Raw genomic sequence first — 20,512 nt, 5'->3', positions numbered from 1 at the left:
TTAAAGCCCTCTGAAGGGCACGATATCTTGTGAAGCTTTTCCTTAATTCACGCCATCAACTGGCTAAACCAGCCACCTTCATTCCAAGCTGGGTAAATAGTGCTTTAACATAGGGCAGACGAGAGGCAATATGGCTCTGTAGCTGGGAATAGGCCATTCCTGAGCCCGTTGAGTATCACCAGCCCAACTAGAGAATTCACCTACAGTCATGAGTTGGTTAGCATCAAGATCAGTGTCAGCCCACCTGTTACCCACCCTGAGTGCCTAACTCTGTCCTGACACCCAAGGCAGCCAGGTGTAGCAACACACACTAGCGCAGCTCTCTTATCTGGCTACTGCTTGTCAACATTGCTCTTTGCTGCCCCACACGCACTGATGGCAGAGTAAAGGAGCTTCTTCTGATGCCACAGTGGCATTGTAAAAAGAACTAGTAAGTATAGGCTGAGGCATTTCTGTCGAATGTGGAATGCAGGTCTAGGACACAGATAGGATTAACCAAGCCAGAGCTGCAAACTTGGTTCACCTCAGACAAGCCTGGTTGAGGTTCCAAAGGGTGAGAGGAAGGGGAAGAGGTTTGTTTGCTCTCCAAAACAAGAACCCACTAACCCAAACCCCCTTCTTAAAAAAGAAGGAAGTGTTCAGACTACTCTTGGGCAATTTTGAGTGACCTTTTAAGAAATGTTTAATGTCCAGTCAGTTTCATAAAAATTCCCCCCCCCCCCAAAAAAAAATTAACGTATCTTAATTACTTCTTAACATGTGTATTACAGCAGTAAGAGCATTCACTATTTTTATTGCCTCGTGCTATCAGTTTTTTGCAGTAAGAATATAACGAAGCTATCAGTGAAAGATGAGAACGTAATGAAATGCAACACACACATTTCATAGTATTAGGTTTGCAAAACTTTATTTTTAAACTCTGAAAATGAATTTTCCCCAATCCAGTTAAGTACAGGAAAGCTAAAACACAATCCTAACTGACAGAGAACAAGCCACAGTTCACAGTTCTGAGTAAAACACTGGAATAACAATATAAGCAACTATGCTACTTATATATCGAATTTCTCTTCACAGATATTGTGCCCATGCTCTTCATAATCTTCTCTAGTTACTACCATGTCTTCAAAGTCATCGTTTTCAGAAATGAGCTTCCCACCTTCCCAAGAATAAGTAATAGGGCTGAAAAATGAATAAAACTATTGTTAATTTTATGCAAGTTCATTTAAATATAAGAGTATGCTGTGATGATTTCTAGCAATTATTTAGCTATACCTAACAAAAAAAATCTAAAAATCAGAAAAGACTGTTTCAAGATATTTTTGATTGCTAAATGAAACCATCCAGCACCAGGCAAATTTTGAGACAGTTTCAAATTTTACCAGTGCTAAGTGGCTTCCTTTTTTATAACAAAATAAGTACCTTTTATGAGGAAGGAGATAGAGATGTCTTTGTATTTATTTGCACAGGTAATAATTCCTTAATATTTAAAAATACTCTCTAATAATACCTTAAAAAGGTATTTTTTTTGTACTATCAAAGACAACTTGTTTTGGCGCAAAGATGTTATCCCTTGCAAATTCGTGAAGTGGCTACAATACTAATGACATGCCAGCACTTCTATGCTGAAAATTCTTTCAAGTAAAGGACTAAACTCTAATTGTGCATACTTATGTATCTAATTCTTGTGATGAAACTACAGTCTTACTGATCTAGTTGTAATAGGACTGTTCCTGGAAACGCCTACTTGTGTGCTTAACTTCATTAGGCCAAGTAACAGACAAGCAGGTAGCCTCTAATAAATTGTTTGTCAGAAAACACACCAGATAAAAATATATTTCTTGTACAATGTTGCTTCACTTAAATTAAGGGGATTAATTTAAGTATTAATTATGCTTTTATCAGCAAAATAAATCCTACTTCATAGTTTATTCTGCTACAAGAAAAGGCTTATTCTGTACAGTTTAGGACTTACTTTTCAGGAAGAACAACAGAAACGTCATAGTCAGTTGGAGTGAGGCATCGAACTTCAGAATAGACCCGATCTCTGAAGCCCGGAAAAAGGGTGTTCCCTCCAGTCAGAACTATGTTCTTGAAGAAATGAGGTTGCATTTCTTTAAAATAAAAATAAATAAATAAATCTGTAATTAGAGACTAAAGATTTATTTAGAAATTGAAGTTTATTCTCAAATTTGTTAGGTATTGGAAATGGAGTGAGAAATACTCAAAGTAGTGATCATATAGTGATCACATCAGTTAAATAGTTTTAATGCAAAACAGGAAAGTGATCGGTCTGTTCGTTAATTTTCAAAGCCAAAGTCTAAAAAAATCACAATGTTTTGTCTGTGAGATTGCATGCTTACCAACACATTTCCCTTTCAAAAGGGATTTTATTTTGTACTTAAACAAATAATATATCATTTCATAGCCTCAGAACCTCCGTACTTCTGTGTTATCACAAAACCTATAAAGTCTTCTTTGTAGTAACATTAACGTTACTACTATATTAGTGTACATAATCTGTAACATGAAAGCATTAATACTACTGAAAAACACAGTAGGAAGAAAAGTTTTAGACTTTGATGCTTGAATGACTGGACTGGCTTTGCTAAGTTTGAGTTTTCTTTCAGTGAAGAAATATTTTAAAACACAAAAATAATTTCAGGTATATTCTACCATTGGAGACATGTAAGTAACATTAGTAAAGGATGTTGGGAAGAGTTCAGTATACAGTGATTAACTGAAACAGAAGCCAATCTATATACCACCACAAAGCTGTGTTGGTATAACACGGCATCTTGTAGACAATAATCAGTCCTAGGGTATGTGACACGTAACAGAAGACAGAACAGTTCACATCTTAATAACTGGCATATTGAGAGTATTAGCATCTAAAGAGTCTTAAGAATCTAAAACAGCCAAAGGAAAAAAACAAACAAACAAACAAAAACACAAGAACAACAACAAATTTCAAAACACTTGAAGTTATACCTTCAGGTAAATTCTGAATAGAATCAACAATAGCTTCAGGAATTCCCATCTCTTGAATACCAATATCTGAAGGATGGAAGAGTATTTCTGGAACTGCAAATCTTTCATTTGTTAGACGAAGTATTTGTTCACCAGTCTTGTATTTTCCACTTAACACCATCTCCTCCCTTGGCTAAATTAAAGACATGAATAGTAACCACAGCTTAGGAAAAGAAATTATATCCTGGAGTGTTTAGCTAATCTTTTTCATGTACTGCAGTGGAAGGCCATATATTCTACATTAAGTTATACTACCTACAAAGTCTTTTAAGAATAATACAAACTGTGGTATTAAATTTCAGTCTATCAACTTATCAGCTGCAGTTTTGCCAAGCAAAATACAGTGAATATGTGCAAGAGTGACACTTAAGATACAGGGACTGCTTTTGAAACTATGGCCAACTCAGTAAATAAGATAACAGTGTTAAATTTTCACTCCTATGAAGTTTTTCCAGGCTGTTCTACTAAACAGCTCTGAACTTTCTACATACTAGGGCATTTAGATGAAATTCAGAGACTTACTAAAACAAAGCAAAGCAAAATTCCTTCAACAAATAAAAAAGGCACAACATTACATGATAATTGAGAGTAGGATCTGTGACAGCACAACTACAGAAAGCTGCAAGTTTTAAATAATAGAGCATAAAAGTGCTATGCCAGAGAAGTAGTATTTCATTTTCATGCCAACTTCCTAAGGAAATGAGTAACCCACTGCCTACTTTCCCTCTCATCTGAGATGCAAATTAGAGGAAAACCTTTAGGTAACTGCTCAGAATCTGTTTTTTCCACAAAGCTCACAGGATTCTCAGAAGGTTAAACCTACCTCCAGAAGATGGAGGTAGCAAAAAAACATCAGATCAGCACGTAGGTTAGCTACAGTGGTTAGCGACAGTCGTTGCAACCAAATCAACACAAATGCAGCGACTAAATACACTTGTTATTAAAAGTTTGCACTGACAACAATCTGAAATCTGCGGATAGCCAAGTGCATTTGGCTTCATGATTATATTTAGATGTATACTACAAGTTGCTATCTTTGTGTGCGTGAATTACTGTAAACAAATAACCTTCAGGAAGACTGCAAGCTAAATAAATTCTTAGTTTTGAGTAGTTAGAGAACATGTGTAATCTTCCAAAGAAACAATATAACCTTTTGCTAATGTCAATAAAAATAGATAACGGTTTGTCATTTTTCTACCAGAATATGGAAGCCAGAGATGGAGCCTACACCATCATTCATTGTTCAAATGATGCACAATATATCTAAAAGCATGTGATGCTTATCTCAGGCATTTGGAGAATTTAGCCAGTTAATGAATAGCACAGAAAGAAGTTATAATGCAGCATTAGAAAAAATATTTTTAACCAACAGGAGTGTACTTGTGCAGAGGAAAACAGTCCAAAAATACTTGAAATCTCTACCATTATTACCTTACAAAATCCTTTTTTGATCGTACTGAAGTCTGGCAAGACATAATCTACCATTACAGTATTTTCCTCTCCTTTCAATCTGAAATAGAAGAATGCAAAACACAACATAATAAAGAACAGGTTCTACATCCCAACCATTTTTTACTGGCAAGACTTCTCTTGACTTAACTGGAAAAAATTCTAATTTACAGGATATATTTTTTTCTGTACAAATGATTATTCAGAAATACCAACTTTCACAATTAATAGCATTGTATCCATACTTGGCAATCTCCATGTCCTTGTAAAAGTCTTGAGACACATAACACACATCTTCTTTGACTTGGTTAATTACATGCGTTTCATCCATAACATGTAGCTGCCTATGCAAAACAAAACAACAACAACAAAAAAAGATGTTTGAGAATAATTAGAATTCTTAGTATTACCTGTTCAGTTTTGCATTGGAGATTGGTTACTATAATTTCAAACCACAGAAATCTACTGGTATCTAAAGCTTGCACTCAATTTACAAAAGCATACCTGATATAACAGAACTTGGTATTTCATTACATAGCAACTTAATAAACACAAATATCTACCTGTGTTTGGCCTGTCTAAGAAGAATAGCCATAACTCTGCAATTACTTTTAATAGCAAAGGTATTACACCTTTGCTATCTCTTTACCTAGATGAAGTCTCAAGCTAAAGGATCTTAATAAAAAGTCTCCTGAATTTCATTTGTGGTGTAGATAGAATCAAAATGTAAGACTTATTTGACAGCTAACTTATGAACTACTGAAACATTTGAGAAAATATATAAGAACTTCTATAATTCTGAACATGCACACACACTCAGCAACTTCAAAAGCCCTGGCACTGTGATGAATTAGGCTGTTGGTTTTTAATTTTTTTTTTGATGGCCTAAGCTCAAGGTGCGAGTTAGCAGATAATAATGGACAAAAATCCCCTTTAAACAGCATTTAATATAGAATTCACATAACCAAAAAGAATATCCCCACAAACTTCCCGCACATTTTATGTCAAGTCTCAAGATCATGGTCAGTAATTAATCTCTTGCTTTACCTGTAAGATATTATCTCCTTCAGATGGTTGGTTAAGAGTTTTCCTCCAACATTAATCCTACACAAAAAAGTAACACAAGGAATTATGTAGTTATTAACTGCAGGCATAACAAACAATTCCCCTAAAAAAATAATAATAGTGTTTACCTGATAATTGCCTCTTTCTTCTTTTTACTTCTGCAATATGGTACAATGTGTGTAAAAGAATATCCACTATCCACAATGATACAACATAGCTCAGATGGATTATCCCGGAAATACCTATGTGCACTAAGAGCTCCAGCTGAAAAACAGAAAATTTAATTCAAACTTTACATGAATATACACTTTTAGAATTCACATTGATATGAAAGTGCTTCAAATCTTAAATGCCTTTTTCAGACTTCTAAGAGCTCAATACAGAACAGTACAGCCAACAGGTGAACTACATTTGACAGTGGATAAAATTAAGCATTGTATATCCTCTTCCCCTTTATTCTTTTTCATGGATTCCAGTGCCCGTTCTGTTCCCTCTCCTATGTTCTAAACAGGTTGATCACACCACAATTTATCAAAACAGTCTAAAGGGCTATCTATTTTTCTAAAGGGTTGAGATGTTATTTTACCATTCCCTGTGATCTCTGTAAGGTAATGCATTTCATGACCACAACGCTGCATTTTATTTGTTAATACAAAGCAAAATTAAAGATCACCACCACTCCCAAAAGAGGAACGCTGTCAAAGTCTCCACACAAATCTCTGTTAGACTTCCTCAAAGTCTTATTTCAAAATATATTCATTATCTCTGCCATCTTTTTCTCTTCCCATATTTGCTTTAATTATATGGAAGACACTCTTAAAAAAGTAGTCTAAATGTAAAGGTTCAATTTCCATAAAAGATTTTAATTGAGTCTGAGTACACATAGTAGTGTATTATTCAAGAGCCAGGAAGGAAATTAAGTAATTTATATGTGTATGCATTTAAACATAATTGGAATTTTAATCTCAAAAATAATAAGTGAAATAAAAGGGGATATACTCACCGTTTACTCTAAGAACTGCTTGAAACTGATATTCTTCAAATAGGATTTCATTCATGGACTCTTGTATTGAACTGAAGTTAAAATAAGGTTCAGTGATGATAATGTTGGTATCTACAAAATCCACCTATGAAAAATACATAAAGACTGCCATTAAAAATGTTAAAATAATCCACTATGATATTTTGCAGCAACTGAAGACTACGTAAATTTGAAGACATGATTATCACTCGCCATATCTGTTAGCAGAAGCTCGGTTTATAAAGTTTTACTTCTTTTTCCTTTGTAAAGACTTTATGAGCAGTGATAAAATTTAATGCATTAATGGTTTAAAACATAGTAGAAGGGAGCACCTCCTGATATACTCTGCTCCTGTTACCATTTTTAGATATTGTAATGTAACATTTTAAAGAGATACCCATAAAGAACCACTACAATACTTGTAAAAGATATTTTACGCCAATTCTATCAACTACAGCAAGATTTCTTATTAACAGCTCAGCATTTCCATCAAGAAATCATGTACATGTATCTATTAACCAAAGACAAAGTCCACAAAGCAGAACCATCAGAACTCACAGTGACCTCTCACAAGGCCAGCGAAAGATCTTGGACTTTCCACACTTGCTAATGCCTCGAATTCCATTAGAGAAAACTTCACGTAGAGTTATTTTCACCATAATTACACATGGGCCCAAACATAGAGACTGAATGGAATCTAGTTCCAAAATGTAAATGAAAGCTAAATATCAAAAGCCAGAACATATGTGTATTTTTAAGCATGTATATTTTTAAGCATGAAGATTAAGATATTTTAAGGCATTGCTTTCATTCTGTATCCTACAACATAGGTTACAACATTTGGTTACATTTTGTAACCAAAAAAACAAACAAACAAATGCAACAAAGCAAAACAAACAAACATAACAACCTTGCACAGTAAGTAACAATACACCATATTTTAAAAAAATAAAAGCTGTATTACACATCTTGGGCTACATCCAGTTGTTGTAACAAATAAAAAAAATGCATTTCATATATTTATATTTTATAAATTCAGTTTATTCCTTGTAAGTAAACAGTTAGCCAAAGATACAGCTATTTAATGTCTGTCTTTCAGCCTCCTGACCTAGTTCATCACTCTCTTACATGAAGAATTTCTTAATCTCTAAAGCACATTGTATCTGTCTATAATGATGTTTTTTATTTATTTTACAAATGTGAACTTTTAATTATATGAACTTAAGATCGACGTATGTAAATTGACCTCAGTATGGATACACACAAAACTGAAAAGTTAAATGTTTTTGAAATTCCTATACTGGAGATCAAAGTCATAGTTTTCATCAGTTTACAAAAAATAAATCCTCGTGATTTCTAACGGAAGTCACTTTCAAAGAGAATAGTAAGCTTGGCAGTTTTATTTAATATTTGATGTACTTATGTTAAATCCACTAGTCAATGTTTAACCTACACAAATTGATTATTAAAAAAAAAAAAGAGAGAGAAAAAAAGAGACTCTTACTTGATACATTTCTTTTCCAAAAAGGTAATCCCAAACTTGTCTCTGGACATCCCAATTAACCAGGTAACCCTGTAGGAATTTTGGGAAAAAAAAAAAAAAAAAGCACTGTTTAGAGAATAAAAATATAATTCACTCTTTAAACAATTACTAGAGATTAAAAAAAGTCAAACGATGATCTGACAGTGTAATGAAATCTGAGAGTAAAAGTGTCTAAATTGTCACAATTCTGTGCCAAGAGTAAAGGTAACATGAAATAAACAATGTTACAAATATCTCCCATGGATATCATAGAATCACAGAATGGTTTGGGCTGGAAAGGACCTTAAAGGGTCTCCTCCCACCAGAGCACATTGCCCAAAGCCCCATCCAGCCTGGCCTTGAACACCTGCAGGGATGGGGAAGCTGTGGCAACAGGTGCTGTATTTACAGAGGAGGACATACATGATTTGACATTGGGCAATCATTAAGTCATCCTACTGCATTCATACTGCTACATACTCATATATTCATATATACTCTTGTATAAAAAGGTGTGACACAGAGATACGGCTGCCAGCAGGTGCACGCAGCAGCGCAGGGCAACGCGTTTCGCACACCCCGTGCCGTTACCTTCTGGAAGGGGAGGATGTAGAAGAGGCCCGAGGGGTCCTTGATCTCATCCAGCTGGTTGGCCGTGAAGGTTTTCAGGCGCGCCGTCTTCGACCTGAACTGGCAGTTGGGGATGACGCTGCGAGAGAGGGGCACGGATCCGTGACGCGCTTCGCAACCGGCCGCGCCCCGGGGCTGGGGGCCGCCGGGAGCCCGCTGGGGGCCGGGGGCTACCGGGGGGCGACCCCGGCCCTGCCCCCCCCATCCCTCCCCCCCCCCCCCAATCGCGGCGCTGACGCAAGGGGCGGGGCCTCCCCCACAGGCGGAGGGGGCGTGGCCTCGCGGCGCCGAGTGCGCAGGCGCGGTGCCGGCACGGGGCTGACCTGACGTTGGCGTGGCTGTAGCCGATCTTGGCGGTGTAGGCGCCGTTATCCAGCACCAGCGTGGCCATGCTCCCCACGGCGCCACGGCCGCCGCCGTCCCAGTATTGATCCGCCACCGCCGTGGGTCTCTGTGGTTACCATAGAGCGGAGGAGCAGCGCGCGCGCGTTGCCTGCCGGGACGCAGCCGTGCCGCTGGGACCGCCCCGCCTCCACAGCCGGAAGCTGCCGCCGGGGGAAGTGACGGGTCTGGGGCTCGCTGCGGCTGCGTGGCGGCAGCGCCCCCTAGCGGCGGGTCCGTCCCCAGCAGCAAACTGCTCCTGCACGGGTCCCACACGGGTGGGCGGCAGCTCCCCCCAGGATTCTGTTAGAGGACGCTGTAAAGTGTTGTTTTCCTTCTTTGTCCATTGGCAGGTACCATAACAATACATCTTGGTTTTGTAATTAAAACTCCAAGCCCCAAATACACAAAACAGAATGCTTTAGGTGTTCACAGGTTTACAGTGCAGCATGCAACATTATTCTTAAAATCATGTACATGTAAATGTTACCTTACACTTTATTAATGATATAAAGTTCTCAGAGTAAGAGACAAATTCATTATAGCTATTGTTAACTTTTGTTTTATGAAATTAAATGAGAAAGCCAGAATTTAATTAATTCCTTTTCCTCTTCTAGATACCAGCTCCAGCTCTACTAGATTATCACCTGTTATCATGTAATGACTTGTATCGAATTCAGTTAGCTGGTTTTTTTTGTTTGTTTGTTTGTTTTTTAGATCTCATAAAATAAATATCAGGCCCCTAACAGTTAACTTACATTTTTGTCTGTAAATATTTTAAATCTCCAGGAAGTAAAGATTTTTTAAAAATTATTATTATTATTACTATCATTGCTAACTGGGGACAGATTGCATACATATTAATTGTATTTGCTTACACATTCACCCAGATATTTGCATGGCACTTCTGATAAAACTTCTTTGTTGTTAATGGAGTACCTAACAAAGTCAGTACCATAGCAAGGACACAAAAATATGACCTTCAAAGTCACTTTTACACGGTAGCAAACTTTGTACATTGCCTCATACAGTAGCTTAAAATTCATATTTTGTGATGGTTTTCAACCTAGAGCAATGGTCCACCAGATTACTCAAACCTTGCATATTTGGAATTGTTTTTTGTTTGTTTGTTTGTTTGTTTTTCCATTATCCATGCAAAGCCATGCTGAATTTCTCATGCAGCAAGTACACACTGAAAAAGCACACACTGAAAGCAAATCAGAACTTAATGGGTCACGTTTTATTTGTTCTTTTTCCACATCTTCTACTGCCTCATTTGATGGAAAAAATATTTTTGTTATTTCCTCTGTTTTCTTCATGTAAAATACTTATGTATTTTTCCCTGTCTGTATTCCATTCCAGTTTACACACTGAAGGAATCCACATGACCACATGAAAAGCTGGATTCCATCCGCACACCCCCTGCAAAGCACAGAACTGCTTATTTGCTGTGCTCTGTGGGAATGCACAGCCTCAGAATGGTCAAACAGTGCCAACTGTGAATGTGCAGGTTGTTTAAAGCATCCAGAAGTTATCCCTGAGGAATAAGTTATTGCATTCTTTGACCCTGACGCCAGAAGTGCATCCTGGACTTGGCATCCATGAACTGAACACAGTGCACTTTTCTTTGCCTAGCTGATGGTGAAAGATGAGCAGCCTGATGGGAAATGCTGTACATCCTTGGGTTCTTGGGTCCTCTCTTGAAGGGAAGGAGTTCACAGATAGGCTGTAGGAACTATCTGTGGTAAATATGAGCCAAAGTTCTTTTTTGAGATCATTTTACTACCCCGGACACACCCATTAGTGAGGTTCTTTGTTTTTGCCAAGAGGGCCAGCTGCTCTGTGAAGGAGGAAAGCCAGGAGCTGAGGTAGATTCTGCAACCTTCCCAGCCCAGGCCTGTCCCACCACCTCTAGTCAGGGAGTAGGGCAGGCAGGGCAGGGCTGTGGGGGCAACCCAGAGCCCAGGTCATCAGGCAGGTTTCTGGTGATGACTCAGGCCCAAGGCCAAGAACAGAAGGCAATTCTCAGGAGCAGATCTGGTGGAGCCAGCCAGGCGCAGACACAGCCCAGGGTTCATCGGGCAGGTCCATTGTGACCACGCAGATCTGCCACTACAGCCTCCCCTTCTTTTCTTCTCTTGTGGCTGTTGTTTCTTGTTGTATGGGGGTTCAACATGATAAATCAAGAGCAAAGAGCCTTGTTTGCTATATGGAATCATGGAATCATGGAATATCACAAGTTGGAAGGGACCCATAAGGATCATCAAGTCCAACTCCTGGCACTGTACAGGTCTACCCAAAAGTTTAGACCATGTGACTAAGAGCACAGTCCAGTCACTTCTTAAATTCAGACAGGCTTGGTGCAGTGACTACGTCCCTGGGGAGTCTGTTCCAGTGTGCAACCACCCTCTTGGTGAAGAACCTCTTCCTGATGTCAAGCCTAAACTTCCCCTGCCTCAGCTTAACCTACATAGCAACGTTAAGGGCGAAGTAGTCAGGAAGACTAAACCACTCTTTCCTGCTTGTGGTTTTATTAAGGTGACAGTTGATGACACTCTCACAAGCTTCTTCATAAATGATTGCCTTCCTCCATTCAGAGCAGGAGTCAGTCTTTGCAATGTTGTTTTAAGCATCATCTTCACATAGCTGTGGTCTAATTAGCACAAGTGTTTTACCAGAAATTCATCTGCTTGAAAACATGGGACTGTGATTTGAAGGATCAGGCCACAGTCTAATTAATATAGTCTGGGGATATCCTGATAATAATTTGCGTCAGGCTCTAAAAAGTACCAGATATTCTGCTCCAAGCAAGAGGGGCTGATCTATGCATTTTCCTCCATTTGATGTGCTCCAGGAAACTGGGGAGAAAGTGAATTCATGACTCAGATCAACCCTGCCAGGCAGGAATATTTCTGTTTTCAGTTTCAATCAGCCTGTCCTCTGGACTTACCCTTTTCTACCAGACCTATGTGAGCAGAACACTTGAAGGAGAACACACAGCACAGGTCCTGCTTACCTTGTCCCCTGTATTTTCTTCAGTGGTGGGAAACTAATTTATCACAGTAAACAACATTTCTCCAAGAATTCCAAGATTTATTTTTTTTTTCTAGTTGAAGAATATTGAACTTAAAACATGAATAAAGGTGCTAGCAGCTCATTTCCACTTTATAAATCTCTTTAAATAATATAATGAGGTCAATATTATGCACTGACTGATTTTTAAATGCCTGGAAAAATCAATTGAAAACGTTAATTTCCTGACCTATTTTTTCATCTGTTACTGCTTCATATATCTGACTTGAAGATCCTTGGGGTTTTGGTTCATTGCTTGTAAATTATTAATCTGTTATGTAGATGAGAAGCAAAGAAAGTAGTGTCTGATGTCTTTCCTCTCCAGCTCTAGAGTATATTCTAGAGCCAGCAAATGTTCTTCATAAAGAGGTCACATCTGAAAAACATGTCCATTTTATTTTATTTTATTTTATTTTATTTTATTTTATTTTATTTTATTTTATTTTATTTTATTTTATTTTATTTTATTTTATTTTATTTTATTTTATATTTTATTTCTGATTAAAAATATTATTTAGAGTACCTGGTTACCCACCACTGAAATTCTCAAGTTACATTTTCTAAAATGAGGGAGCCCCAGAGAAGATGGTTACCAGAACAAAACTGTTACCAGTCATTTAATTTTTAACTTGCTTAGAAATTTTGCCACAGCATGAGAAGCTATCCTCATAAAATTATCATAACCTGTAGGCTTTATACTTGCCATGGATACCCTGTTAAATATCACCTGGAGAAGAGCCTGATTTTAAAAGTCTAGGGGTTTGAGTAAGTACCAAGAAACTGAGTTTAGGGGAAACATGACGTGTACATGCACCTGAGTTAATTCCCATAGCACTGTGTTTATGTCAGTAAGCATTTCTTGCTTTGTCCCTTTTGGGCAGCGCGGAGCAGCCGTAGCCATCCTAGATCATGGCTGGGCTGGGAAGAGGCCCAGGAGCAGGAGCTGTGCCTGGACAACTTCCTATGGAAGAAGAGTTGACAGCATCAAATTTATTGCTGCTGGAGTTGTTGGTTTGCTTGGCACAGCATTTTGGACCGATTTCAGGGATCCCAGATGGAACAAATTTTAGGAATGTTTTTTGTAGCTGTAAACGAGCATTGCTTGTAAAGAGAGGTATAAAACGGATAAATGTTATCACTTGGCTCATCAAGGTGAACACAAGTGCTAGAGTAATGGAATTTATCTGGAAAACTAGAGGAACACCAGATTTTGCTTCTTTGAATGACCTCTGGGATGGATCTGTCACAGCTCTGACACTTGGGGAGCACGCGATGTGCAGGTATTACGCCAGCTATTAGCGCACGTAGGCAAAGGAGCATTTCATCTGGAGAATTCTTCGCTGCCGCATATTAGAACCATTTGTGGTACACATTACACCTTTCGATCCCCTTCACGACGGGTTTTCCACTCAAACACCGACCACTGTCGGTGGCTTGGGGCTGGGGGCAAGGGGGGAGGCAAACTCCGCGGGGCAACTGCGGGGACAGAGGGAGAGCGAAGACCAGACACCGGCACGGACCGGTGAGACACCCGAGGCTGCGGGCGGCCTCCCGAGGGGGTCGCCAGGCACCGGGGGGAGGCGGTGCCCCCCTCCCGCCCCGCCTCAGGCCCGCCTCTCCCCGTGCGGGGCGGCGGTGCCACCGCCCCCCGTCTCTAGGCGATGCTGCAGCCAAGATGGCGGCGGGCGCCGAGTGAGGGGGAGCGGCGGCAGCGGCTGCGCGCCCCGCGGTCTGCCCGAGCGGCTCGGGCTGGGGCTCGGGCTCGGGCTGGGGCGGGCGGAGGGATGAGGCGCGGCCCCGCTGCCGGCCGGTCGTCGTGAGGGGCACGGGCCGGCGGACGCCATGGCGGGCATCATCAAGAAGCAGATCCTGAAGCATCTCTCCAGGTCAGCGCCCTTACCCGCGGGGGGCTGAGGCGTGCGGGGGGGATCGTGCGAGAGGCCCCGCGGCCCGGCCCGGCGTGGGGCGAGCAGCGGCCGGGCGTCGCTCGGCCGGCGGAGGGGAGACCCGGAGCCGCCTCCCGGGGGCTTGGAGCGGGGCGATGCGGCTCGCTAGGGCTCGCCCCGCCGTGACAGCCGCTGGCCCCGAGCCCGGCGGCGGAGGGGGGACACCGAGCGAGACCCCCGTGCCCGGGGGGGCGCTGAGGGACGACCCCCGGCGGCCGCGGGGGGCGCCCGGGGAGCGGGGAGGAGCCGGGGGGCGCCGGGGGGCGCGGGGTCCCTGCGGATCTTCGGCCGCCCCCGAGCTGTGGGAGCGCCCGGTGGGGCCGGGTGGCCGGGGACGCTGGCGGCGGCGCTGCCGGAGCCATGAGACAACTTGGGCGTCGTGGGGGGAGCTCGGCTGCACCCGGCGTGGGCAGCGGGAGGTTAAAAATCGTCACCCTGGAAGGTTTTGGGGGCTGGCAGGGCCCGGTGCTGGGAAGTCGTGGAAACTATGCAAGCACGCGAAGTGCACAACGATTCCCAAAAGCCACAGCTAAATTTCTTCTGTTTGTAAAGAAAGACAAAAGCCTAGCAGGTACCTCATCCGTCACGCTACTGCAGCGTTGCTGTTCCTCAGGATTTACTTTTATAAATTCAGCATTGCTTGAAAGTTGGCCCCATACTACTTTGCCTTTTTTTAATGTTTCTTACTATTTTTATAGTATTTCAAATGCGTTTATCTTACTGTTAATTAATAGAGAAAACCAAATGCCAGATTGCCATTTGGCAATTGTGCCGACGGTGCACAGGGAAAGCACAATTCCCTTTCCAAGCCCTTCGCTGCCCGTCCCTTAAAGATGATGTATCAAACAGCAGTGAAGTAATTGTCCTCCGCCCTGTCTGTGAGCTTTCATAGCTGGGAATGCTGATGCAGAAGTCTTGTTTTCGCAAGACAGTAACTGAGCACTGGGAGAATGGGAATGCTGGACGAAGATGTCATCTGCCTTGAGTGAGCATGCAGGAAATCACTGAACTCAATTCACTGATACAGTTCCCTTCCTATAGCACCGTTTAGCAAGCTGTACCAGAAGGGAAGTGAACCGGTCTCAATGCTACAGGTTAAAGTAAAAAACGTGTCTAGTAACTGAGCACGAGTAACGTGAGCTGGCCCTTGTCTAGTTTGTGAAATGAATAGCTTTCAAAACGCAGTGTTAAGTACTTTCTGATGTTGATGAATCTGTGTTTTCTTGTGGGATGTAATAACGCTTATTCAACAAGGCTACCTTAACTGATTGCTGTAAGTTTTGGCATTTTTGAAAAGCTTATGGGATATGTCTAACGATCTGAGGTTTTTAGTTTAAAGCTGAGGCTCACAATTATTGAGGCTACACCAACATTAACATAGCAAAAGACAGACCTTATTATTAAGGCCCTTATTATGGGTGTTCTTAAGCACATGATCAGATAATCTTTTCACCCTGAAGAACTGGTGCTTCAGTGATTGCAGAACTTGGTTACACCAGAGAACAAATTCAGGTGGCTCTTTAAATTTCAAGGATTATTTTTTTTCCCCAACAAAAATCATGACATTATTCTTTATTTCAGGTTTTCCTTTCTTATTAGGTTTTATAAGGCTGGGGTTAACGTAGGCTTCACACATTGTTATGTATCAGTCTGGAGCCAAAGGCATAAGGAAGTTCCTGTAATACAGAGGGTGCCAAAAGACACTTTCACTTCAGATTCTATTACTATATTGGTTCCTGTTCTGCAATTCTCATAGTTCCTCAAAACTGATGCCTTTTTGTCATCTTCACCAAGGGACATATTACTGTCAGGATTGAAATGCACTGGAAAAAGTCCATGTATAATAAAGGAAAAGTTGAAGGAATTACCCAGTTATCTTGATTTATTTTCATCTTTGTTTCCTCTCTTTGTATGCCAGTTTTGGTGATTAGATTGCTCTTTGAACAAAGCAAAATGTAATTTGTACTTCGCAGAACAAATAGAGACGTAGTCTTTTACCTTCAGTTACAGTTCTCTGTGCTTTCCTTTTTTTTTTTTTTTTTTTTTTTTTTGTCACAAGTCACAGAATGGTTGGCAGGGACCTCTGGATGGCTTATTGTCCAGACCTTCCCTGCTGAATCCCCCCCACAGATATTGATTTAGCAATATTTTTTATAGAGATTGCTGCAATATCTGTCACCACATGCATTAGCAAATTTCAGCTTTCTTACAGCCATCTGGATATTGCATCTGCAAAATTAAAAGCATAATTTGTGTCATTCAGTTATTGAAGCTTCCATTAATTCAGTTTTACGGTGCTTTTAGATGAACTGATGGACACTGGGGGTGTGAAGCAGCCTTACTCTATGTTTGTTATCTAGGGGAAATTCTTATATATGATACAGATTTTTAAAGCCTGAAAACAAGAAGAGGGAAATCCAAACTGGATTCTGAAAACATTTTGATATCTAAATGGCTCTTTAGATTATAAAATAGTTTTCTTAATACTGTCCTGCAGCTTAGAAACAAGGTATGCAGAGTTTTGTAAAAATCTGAATCTTCTTTCAGGCTCTGGTGATGAGTTTTCAGTTTTATTACAGTCTTTTATAAATTTCTTCAAGTATAAGCTCTGTCCACTGCCTTCAACATGTGTTGCTCTTCTCCAAGGCCGCAGAAGAAAATGTGGAAAAGGAAGGAAGAGGGGAACACAGTTACATTTTTCTGTTATTTGGATTATATGCTGCTTGATACAGCATTTGAAACTAAGCATGGTTTACTAAGCTGAAGAGATGAGTTTGCTGTTTGAAAGCTAGGTGCTTTGAATTTTTGTCAGCTGCTTATTGTGGTGGGATCACTTTTTTGGTGAACATGCATGTTGGAGTACCTTTGTTTCATAACATTACCTGCCCTACAATGAAACAAGTGTATCTGAATAATGGTGATATCCTTCACAAAGGTAGAAATGAAACATTGTGGCTGGGAGTTTGGGATCGCTTACTCCTCTTGTCAGGCTTTTTCTCCGAATGAAATGAACTGAAATACACATTGAATCTTAACCTGTGCCATAGTGTCTTTTCATGGGTGAGAGATTTCTTGCTAAAGAGCAGCTTTTCTTGCAAGGTTTTCTGTGGACTGCTTTGCTGTGATAAGCAGATAGCTTCCAGTTTTGTATCTTTTATCTTTGTTAGGCTTTGTGGACAAGTGTTTAATGCAGTGGTTTTAAAGATTGCCAGCAGGACTCTAGATTTCACTATGCACAATCCCAATAGCGTGCCTGTTGTACTACCTGTAGTTGGAAAGGGGTCATCATCACTATCAGGGTTTGACTCTTCAGTTGTTCAGATCCCAAATACTGTCAGAGATCAGGAGTTGCTGACACAGGCTTCTATAAGACTTTCTTTTTTTTTTTTTTTTTTTTTTTTTTTGTCTTTTAATATCATTGACTAAAATTTCCTTTCTAGCTAACCTGTGGTCTAATAGGGAGACCTCTGTGTGTCTTCAAGATCCATGCCTTTCTATAAAAGAATTTTTACTGAAGTGTAAGTCTGAGAAGCATGAAGGAAAGCTTCTAAACTTGCCTCTGTATGAAATTAGCCCCACTGACTGTGATATTCTGCATCTTAATTGCTTATTAACTCTGAAGTTTACCAATGATAGTGCATACTTCAACTTGAAAAAGAAAATCACATTTTTTGTTTTAGTCATACATATTTGGTGTTTTTACACAGGTGCACACAAAGAAAAATCTTAAGTGGCTGAAAAACGTTTGTGGTAGAAATCCAGGTCACTTTCTGTTCGTGGCAGTATCTGAGGTTCTGGGTGAACTTGCTTTAGCTCACCTGCAGCAGTAGATGCAAAACTAAGATTTCAGTAGAAGAAAATTGCAGTATGTTTCACGATAACTTTATCCATCACATAGTTGGAAAATCATCCTAAAATGCCTAGGAAGATTAATTCTACAAAGAGTGACATAAGGATTGCACGGATCCAAGGGATCGGTTGATCCTGCTGTGCGCAGCGGTATCGCATCAGCGGGTACGGCCTCACCGATATCAGTCCCGGCTAATATTTGACCTGTGCGTCACTCTGCTTGGTACCTGTGAGATACACCTTTTTGGCGGGGCACATTGCCACCCCAAGAAATTGGGGTTATTTCTTTTTGAACCTACTGGTGTAGCAGGGTTACGTACTTGGAGTAGTTTCTTCTTGTAAGCAATTACCTGTAGTTGTTTGGATGACCTTTGAAACTTCCAACTAGTAGCACAAGAAGCAAGGGGTGTGCGCTTCTTTTCACCCTACTGAATATCCTACTTCTGTCTTACTGCAGTTTTGTGAAAGTTATCCCATTTTTTTAGCCAGCCAAAGAACACAAAGCATGTACTTTCCCTAGAATAAGCGTAAAACAGGTTCCTTCTCTGCTTACACTGAAGGATTTACAGGATGTTTTCTACATGACTGACTTTATTGGCTTATGTAGTATACGGAAGGACTTCAAAGCACAACATAGGTGGGTGGAACAATCTGCATTGTTCTGAATAAGTCTATATTTAATCTGAATGCGTACAGAAAGTGTTATCTGTTTATTACAAACCTCATGCTGCTGAACCCAGTGAAAGAATCGAGTCTGAAAAAAATGGAACAGGCAGTAAAGCAAAACTGCTTGGGGTGGCAGAAGAAAACAGAAAGATACAAAAAGTATTGAATTTCAAACATAAAGGAACTTAAGAAATACAGCACAATGTAAAATTTTATTACGATTCTAAGTGAAGACTTCATGCAAACGATTTTGCCTGTGTGAAAGTGTTGGTAGTATTCTGATAAATATAAAAGAATCAATGAATGTATTTTTTTCAATAATAAAAAACCCTTTTCATTTCTATTTTTATTAGTAGCTTCACAGTTGTGTTTTAAGCTTTTACAGCAGAATGTCATATAAAAAGCTGAACTTAAATTGCTGTGGTGCTTTGTTTGAATTTATAAAGTTTATTTTGGAGATAAACTGGCAATAATCTATTTGCTGGTAGAGTTCTTAATCAGTACATTTATTAATATTAAGATATAAATTATTAAATCTTGTGTGTCCCCATTCATAAAAATCTCTTGAGACTTCAGGAGCATTTGGGTTAATAAAATAAATTCACTGAATTTTATTTCCAACTTTCAGCTTGTTTTATATGTTTTTTGCAAAGGCATTATAAATCTGGATGGTGATTTTGCAGACATTTGTACCATTAAAGTTCTGCTGAAGTTTTGTTTGTCAGACAAGTCTTGTGTATACATATTAAAAATTAATGCATTTACAGAATCGCCATGAATTAATCAGTAGCATTTTAGTTGCATAGTATGTGATCATTTCCTTTGAAGCAATTCTCACAACAGGCTTACAGGGAAATAGGTTTCCAGAATTAAAATGATATAGAAGATTACTTCATGTACAAGCAGCTGATACACAAGTGCAAAGCATTCTTAGGAAGAAGGGTATTTAAATAATGCCTGTGGGGAATAAAATTGTTATGTTTAAACAAGTATGCAGTAGGGAAGAATCAAAACAAAATGCAGTGTTTTTTTTTTTTTTTTAACATTTGGTATTTCTCCTGAAGCCTTAGTGTTTTTTATATCAAAGAGGTATAAAACTATGTACAAAACTTTGAGTAGAAGGTGATTGTTAAAGTGTATTTGGTTTTAATTCCAGTTTTCTTGTACAAGCAGACTGGGCAAAGGATATCAAATGATTTCTGCTGAAACACTAACAGAATTAGGAAGGCTTACACAAATTAATTTGTTTCATGAATTTATTTATTTATCTATTTATTGAAAATAATGAGAATAATTGCTAACAACTAATTATGTGAGAAATACCTACCTAATTTTTGGCAGGTTGCTGGGGAATCAAGGTTTCTTAAACAGTAGGTCCTGCAGTTCTTCTGTACACCTCTGAGGAGCTGATGCTAACCAAAGTTTGGATCTCTTCATTCCATCATCTTCTTGTTAGAACAATCAGGAGAGGAATGTAAGAAGTACACAAGCTCCGGCTCAGGCTGTGGCTTTCCATCCTTTCAGGCTTCCTAGCGTGGATCTAGGAGCCTTGTGCCTAGATGTGTGAGGCAGGACCCCGGCACAAATCGTGTGGCAGTTCTGCCATGCAACTACCGTACAGCTTGGAAGCGCCAGAGCTTTTGTTTTCTCAGACTGGTTGGCTTCTTCATCTGACTCCTGAGGAAGCAACCTTGGGACCCACAATTTTCACGTTGTAGCCGCTCCCATTGCCTGGGGATCTGGAGACTGTAGAAAAATTCTCATTCATAACTACTACATTCATATCTGTAATGCAGTTCTGTGATAAATCTCTTAAACATCATTCAGATATCCTAACAAATAGCCTATGAAGGGCTGGGATTGTACGGTCCCTGCAATAATAGA

The 20,512-nt window shown here is 39.9% G+C and overlaps 2 protein-coding genes across 4 annotated transcripts in view; one reads left to right on the top strand and one right to left on the bottom strand.

Moving 5' to 3' along the window:
- Positions 1 to 890: 890 nt before the first annotated feature.
- ACTR6 (actin related protein 6) lies at positions 891 to 9,265 on the bottom strand. The gene is made up of 11 exons (XM_068668858.1): positions 9,038 to 9,265; positions 8,676 to 8,793; positions 8,067 to 8,135; positions 6,545 to 6,668; positions 5,670 to 5,805; positions 5,524 to 5,580; positions 4,722 to 4,820; positions 4,459 to 4,537; positions 2,989 to 3,160; positions 1,973 to 2,111; positions 891 to 1,179 (listed from the first exon to the last, which is right to left on the bottom strand). Exons 1-11 carry the CDS (start codon positions 9,103 to 9,105, stop codon positions 1,050 to 1,052), a joined length of 1,191 nt encoding a protein of 396 aa, XP_068524959.1. The 5' UTR covers positions 9,106 to 9,265; the 3' UTR covers positions 891 to 1,049.
- Positions 9,266 to 13,803: 4,538 nt separating this feature from the next.
- Positions 13,804 to 20,512, top strand: part of BLTP3B (bridge-like lipid transfer protein family member 3B) — a 54,745-nt gene continuing 48,036 nt past the window's right edge. For 2 of the 3 annotated variants that reach the window (XM_068668854.1, XM_068668855.1), the window contains exon 1: positions 13,805 to 14,053. In XM_068668854.1, the coding sequence (XP_068524955.1) occupies positions 14,010 to 14,053 (44 nt within the window). In that variant the 5' untranslated portion in view covers positions 13,805 to 14,009. Of the gene's footprint in view, positions 14,054 to 20,512 lie in introns of all 3 variants that reach the window. The other variant, XR_011091858.1, reaches the window with a different exon arrangement.

This window comes from Anas acuta, chromosome 1 (assembly GCF_963932015.1).
Source record: "Anas acuta chromosome 1, bAnaAcu1.1, whole genome shotgun sequence".
Lineage (NCBI taxonomy): Eukaryota > Metazoa > Chordata > Aves > Anseriformes > Anatidae > Anas > Anas acuta.
The sequence above is the reverse complement of the archived record's forward strand: the minus strand, read 5'-3'. Positions and strand labels throughout refer to the sequence as shown.

Coding starts and splice junctions, on each gene's coding strand:
- ACTR6 (XM_068668858.1), bottom strand. CDS start 9,105: ATGGCCACGCTGGTGCTGGATAACGGCGCCTACACCGCCAAGATCGGC. Junction 3,161..4,458: donor TCAAAAAAGGATTTTGTAAG/GTAATAATGGTA, acceptor TCTTTAATTTAG/CCAAGGGAGGAGATGGTGTT. Junction 2,112..2,988: donor TATTCAGAATTTACCTGAAG/GTATAACTTCAA, acceptor TTTATTTTAAAG/AAATGCAACCTCATTTCTTC.